The sequence below is a fragment of the Sinocyclocheilus anshuiensis genome, unplaced genomic scaffold, assembly GCF_001515605.1.
Source record: "Sinocyclocheilus anshuiensis isolate Anshui unplaced genomic scaffold, SAMN03320099.WGS_v1.1 scaffold206, whole genome shotgun sequence".
NCBI classification, from domain to species: Eukaryota; Metazoa; Chordata; class Actinopteri; order Cypriniformes; family Cyprinidae; genus Sinocyclocheilus; species Sinocyclocheilus anshuiensis.
In genome coordinates, this window is record NW_015542358.1 from 1,701,540 (window position 1) to 1,707,943 (window position 6,404).

At 33.9% G+C, this 6,404-nt stretch overlaps 1 protein-coding gene across 3 annotated transcripts in view; it reads left to right on the plus strand.

The window, feature by feature from the left end:
• kcnip4a (potassium voltage-gated channel interacting protein 4a) overlaps positions 1 to 6,404 on the plus strand; it is a 162,635-nt gene that overhangs the window by 85,242 nt on the left and 70,989 nt on the right. Inside the window, exon 1 of one of the 3 annotated variants that reach the window (XM_016490667.1) lies at positions 1,101 to 1,535. The exons of the other annotated variants lie outside the window; for them this stretch is intronic. Within the exon in view, the coding sequence (XP_016346153.1) occupies positions 1,478 to 1,535 (58 nt within the window). The 5' untranslated portion in view covers positions 1,101 to 1,477. Of the gene's footprint in view, positions 1 to 1,100; positions 1,536 to 6,404 lie in introns of those variants that run through there. 3 annotated transcript variants of the gene reach the window in all.

Sequence of the window (6,404 nt, forward strand, 5' to 3'; positions counted from 1 at the left end):
ATTTATATATTTTTTACAATATACATAATACATTTTTATTAGTTTATTTTTGCTTATTTATTTTTGTTTCTGTATTTATTTATTTATTTATTTTTTACGATATGCATAATAACCATAATAATCTTAATAACCTTTTTTTTTTTATGTGTATACTTAAAAAATAAAATAAAAATAAACGGAACCATTTTTTGTACTGGTGTGGTCACCACTTGATGTCCAATGTAAAAATCTCATTCATAAATCAGCATCCTAAAGCAAAACCAGTTGAGAAGCACCAAAAAAACATATCCCAGCGGATATGAAATGTCAAAGTACTTTACAGAAAAGGAAATGAGTAATGTTTGAGCGATTCAAATGTACTTAGCACATTTCCTTTTGTCAGAAATTAGCTGTCATCTGTCAACTGCAAGAATGAGTAGGAAACAGCTTGAACCGTTTCTCAAAGCGAAGGCTCTTTTCGTTTGCAATTTGCACACCCACACATTCATGGGCAATTATTTCTGCCTGCTTTTGCTAATCAGTAGCTTAAAGAAGAGAGACTTGCCAGTGGAAAAAATATATTCCCATGCGTCTCATAATGCAAGAGCCTTTCTTTCCATCCTCCAGCCCCCAGTTTGAGTTTCCATGGAAGTCAGCGTTAACTTCACACGGTGATACTTTCTGAGAAAACCCCATGTGTCACTGCCTCCTCCCGGATTCATGATTAAGTGGACTCTCAGATGCACACCGCTCTTAAATTACACCTCTTGCGATTGCAGGATAGCAATTACCACGCCAGTACGCCCGTCTGATTAAGATAAAATTATTGTTTACATACTGCAATCTCCAAAAAACACGATTAATATGTTTTTCCAGAGAAGTCACTTTAGTTTTGCAGCAGCCCACCAGTTTTCTAGTCACCACACAAGAGCCTTTTTTGCATTTCTCACAGGAGAAATATCGGTTTAAATGAAGGGTGTGCACCGTTGAGAACTGCCGGTTTGAAGTAGATGTATTATTATGCATTAATCTCGATCGTTTTAATGAGCGCCGGCTTCAGCGTGATTGGTGCACTTGAATTAAAAGCAGCCAGCGAACAGAAGTCAGAGTCGACAAACGCCGCTCGGCCGTCCTCGGGCAGCAACAGTGCTCACTTCACACTGTGCCCTTTTCCCCTCCTCCTCCTCTCGCTGCTCTCTCCCGCCTCTTCCTCTTTTCTTGCGAAGAAGTATCTGTTGAAAGAGTGGGGGCACGGCAGTCGAGCGTACAGCGAGAACGCAGGGAGCTTAATCAAACTGCTCTTCAACTGTGCCAAAGTGGAGCAGCTTGGAGGCACTGGTTGAGATCAGAATCAAAACTGGTGAGACGGCTGGAGACATCCTTGAGATCTTCATGTCTGCAAGTGAAGAATAAAGCTAGACTTGAGGAGAGCCACAGTTGTTCCAGGAGGACTCTGAAACTGCTTGCGAACCGCTGAGATTGAGGGCGAGAGGTCAAGATGGGCGCTTTGATGGTGATATTTTCTCTGCAAACCAAACAAAGGAGAAGAAGGACCGGTAGGCAGTAAAGAGCACTTTCATTATGTGACAGTGAGTCAGAGATGCTGCAAAGACTACAGTAGAGGATATTACATTGTGCATCGCATGCTCTTTGTACTTGTTTAATTAAACATATAGATATACTGTAAAGCGGAGTCCAGAAGTCTAGGGATTGAAAATAGTGCTTAAACCTGGAAATTAAGAGAGTTTTATGGATTTGAAATATGCAAAACATAGAAATGCTATGATGAATAAGAAGTACTGATGATGTTTTTTAGATCAGTCGCAAATCATGCTGGAGAACATGATCATCAGGTTTTACTCACACTTGTGGAGCTCATGCAGCTCGAGTGCTGCTGCTGTTCAATTATTACCAAATTATAAAGACATGATCTTATCAAGTTTTAAAATATTTTTTTTTACTCAGTTTATTATGCTGATAATATTATTTTTAAGCAAATGTATTCAGTTAATAGGTCACACTTCAGCTTGGGGAATGATTTTCACTGACTTTTGCCTCAATAAACTCCTAATTTGCTGTATATTAATGGTTAGTAAGGTAGTTGTTAAGTTTAGGTATTGGGTGGATTAAGGTCCACAGAAAAAGACATTAATATGTGCTTTATAACTATTACTAAACAGCCAATATGCTAGTAATATGCATGCTACTAAGTAACTTTAATAGTGAGAATGGTCCCTAAACTAAAGTGTTACCAGTTTAAAAAAAAAAAAATGCAAAATTTAAGCATTTGAAACACACACACACACACAAAAGGTGTAGAAACCAGTAAATTTCATAATTACAAAGAAATAGTAAGTGACACATTGAATTAAATGTAATTTTGAAGTAGACAGAATTTGAAGTGCTTTTGAATTTTTTAAATTTGAATACTCATTAATCTTTATTTTATAAGTTCATGTTTTACAGTGCGAGCTTTCAAATGTGATATGGATATGTATAACAAACAAATGTATCCATTTGAATTTTTTCTTTTTTTTTTAAGATGAGATGTACGTCTTGTTCCTCTGGTGGGTGTTTTTTGTCTTTCGCCTTGAGATGCGATGATTCATGGTTTTATGCTTCTTTATTGTGTGGCCAAAGAACTCCAAAGGGAGAGTTTCTCCGAAATGCTGTACAAGGGGCTTTTACCAAGAAAAACAGAGGATTCCTTGCGATGAAGAGAGGTAGTGAATGATCAAATCACAATTACTGAAGACATCTGCAGTTTACACTGAAAAAAATAAATACAAATCTTCACTCAGAAATTGCTTGTAAATTTCACAAAGAAATGGCAAATAGCACATTAAATCAAACAATTTTAAGTAGAAAGACTCAAATGGTATTTTCTTGCAAAATATACTCCTTTTCATTTTTTAATTTTTTCGCAAATAAATCAATATTTTTTTTCCTTCCAGAAATAAATATATTAATTAATATTCTTTCATTTTTCTAACATATAAAAGCATCTTCAAAATTCAATCTCGAAGGGATGAGGACAAACGCTCCCCAGTATTAACTTAGTGAATGGACCATTAGTGATGTGGTGCCTGATTTTATAGGAACTCTTTATGGAATATCTGCCAGGCCATCAAACTCTGAAATTAAATCTCATTCACCTTCCACATAATCCTCATAAATCTGACGGCACACACTCCTTCATGGACTGCCCTCTCATTTCAGTGGAGTTTAGGACTGAATGCGATTTTGTCTTTTAGTCTTTTATTGTTTTGAAATCTGAGGCACTGCGATTAATTAATTTTTTGTATTAATTTTTATTTTTTTTCTGTCTGCTGTCTGTAGCTCTCTTATATCTGGTTCATACCTGTGATGATTAAGGTTAGTCATTCGTACATTTGCATAATGCGGAATACATTACATGCATTACATAAAGTCGAAAAGGGGGAGAAAATAGCTGCTATCCCAGCAAAGTTTATGAAACGTACTCTGTCCTGATCAGCTTATTCACTGCATCCCTGCTACTGAGACTGAGTTAATGAGGCAGAGCTCTGGTTTTGTTTAATATCTCTAACCTGAAACTGCATGTGTGTCTTAAAGCGGTCCTGGTTTATGTGTAACATTTCATCATCATAGACAGAGAGAGAGAATACATCAGTGTATAACATTTGTATATTGTTGTGACTCACTGTACTGAATGTTTTCTTGGTGAGTCAAGCAATTGCTGGTCAGTTTTAGTCAGAATCGTTTTTACTCAATGCTGTACAATGTAAAAAAACACACAAAAAAGTTTTTTCAAAGTTAAAAATAAAGAAAAGATTATTAGATTATGTTTTAAAATACTATTTCAGTCTTTCTACTCCAAAAATTAATGCTTAGTTTAATATATTTATCTTTTTTAAAAATTATTTCTATATAATTTCTGAAATGTATTAGTTTGTATCAATGTATCAGTTTCTGGTTGAAAATTGTTTCACCACCATTTTTTTCTCATGTAAAATGAATTTAAATGTAAACATCTGCTGCAAGTAAGTGTGAATTAAGTTTGGTCCTAAGATAAAATGCTTTATGTGTGCCTTCGTTAGTAATGGAAGTAATATAAAAGGAAGTGTAATGAAAATCAGTACTGAATCGATTTTTTAAGTTGTAGTTAAAAAGATTATTGGAGTACAATTGCAAGAAAATACTATTTAATTCCTTCTAAAAATCCATGCTGAATTTAATTTGTTAATTGTAGATTGTAATTATTTCTGAAATTTATTAGCAAAAGTGAAAATAGTTTTTACACATTTTTTTCAGTGTAAAATAAATCACAGCATTTAATTAAAAATTTAAATAAAATTTAATTTAATTTAATTTAATTTAATTTAATTTAATTTAATTTTTTTCATTTGGATGTCCAGGTAAAATTCTGGAATGCTGTTCTGATTATCCGCTTAAACTGCAAATATTTATGCAACTTTGAAACCCGGCATGTTCTTTTCTGCATAGTTTGCAGATTTTAAAGGTGACGTTCGGCTTAACTTTTCCGCTCATTCTCATCATAGAAATACAGATTTCAACACAAGTCTCAACAGGACAATATCTATAGTTTACCCTATAGTTGTGATGAAAATGTACGTAACTGAACATAACACACGGTGTAGTTACAGCATTAAACTGATGATTGTTTTCAAAGGAGACCACTGCTTAGATAAGCAAGTTCTCTTCTCTCCAGCTTTGGGAACTTCGCAACAGCTATATCTATACAGAAAGTTATATTTAGTGTCTCATTCAGATGGTTTGGTTGGGAATAAAATGAATGGGCAGCCTTGGCCCTTCTCCTAGGCAATATATCATAAAGAAGACATTGTACTGTGCATTGTAAGCAGAAATCAGAGGAACCCAGATTCCCACACTGGGAGCTCAGCGGTCTGTTTGGATCAAGTTTATTTGAACTGTGTGTTGCTTGTTATTGTAGAGACATTCGGATGCTAGAGGAGAATGCTGGATGATTTATTACACTAAGGGTACCACAGTGTTACCATGTTTTTGGACATTGACATTGTCTTTACACTGCAAAAATGGTGCATCTAAAGAGACACATACAGTATACCTCAAAGAGTTGCATTTCACAAATGATAAATATGAAATAGTTTAGATATAAATTATGCCCTTGTGAAAAATACGTACTCTTAATTGTTTTAAATGTGTACTTGCAATGTACTTCAAGTCTTGAAAGTATATAAAAAAGATAATATAATATTAATGAAATAAAAGGCCATTTAAGTGCACTTAAAGTATACTAAATAATACATAATGCAGTATAAAGTGTACAGTGGTGCTTAACAAACTTAAGTATGCTTTTAAAAAGTGCACTTTGTAATACTGTCAAATTTAAAGTTTTACTGTAAAGTACATTGTAAATCATGTTTTAATAATCTTTTGTTGTGCTTTAAAGAAGTACAATTGATGTGTTGACTAAGCTTATGTACAGTACTTGATAATTTTAACTGTAGTGTTATACGATATTACTTTTAAAGTTAATAAATGTACTAAACTTCAACTTCATGATTACAAATGTGCAATAACAAATATATAGTTCAGTCATGAAACTCTAGATGGCGCAGGCTGATAGCCGTATGCATTGGCAGTAACAAGTTCCTGTACTTGCTTGCAGCAGCAGCAATAATCTACAACTACAGCAATAACCAACAGCAGCAGCAATTCAGCAGCAGCGTAGCAGATCTGTTCCGCCAAGACCAAATACATTAACATTGTCATATCCATCACCATGCTAAAATGTTCTGAGAGTTGTCATGATTGAAATATAATTAAATGCCTGACATACAAGTTTAATAGAAATGACATTAAAGTATATTTTAGTTTACTATAAATACTTGTCAGTACATTTGTCAGTACACTTCAACCAAATTTCAGAGACAATAGAAGTAATTATGAAATTACATATAAAACATACTTAAGGAAAAAGCACTCTAAAGTTCAAATTATTGCATTTAATATAATTTATACTATACTATATACTATAATTTTAACTATAATACAGTTCATTCATTTAATTACAATTAACATGTCATTAAGTGTCAGAAACATTACATTCAGTTCACACTTAGGCATTAATGAAATTATGATAAAAAAATATATATATCCAGTATGTTCTGTCATGGCAATGCCATAATGCTTGTATTTAAGTGTCATATCTAATAGCAGGTGGGTCACAGAGGCATATGTAAGCAACAGGGCAAAAGAAAGATTGCTGTTGTGTTTAACATCAGCACAACATCAGTTTGATATAGTGGAGCGACAGAAATGTCCATGCATGAACGTTTCATAATCACTCCACTCCGATTTCTGATCTTTTTAGCTTTGGATGGCATGACCCTATTAGACCCTTGTGGTAGATGCTCCAACTACACCTTATAATATTAACT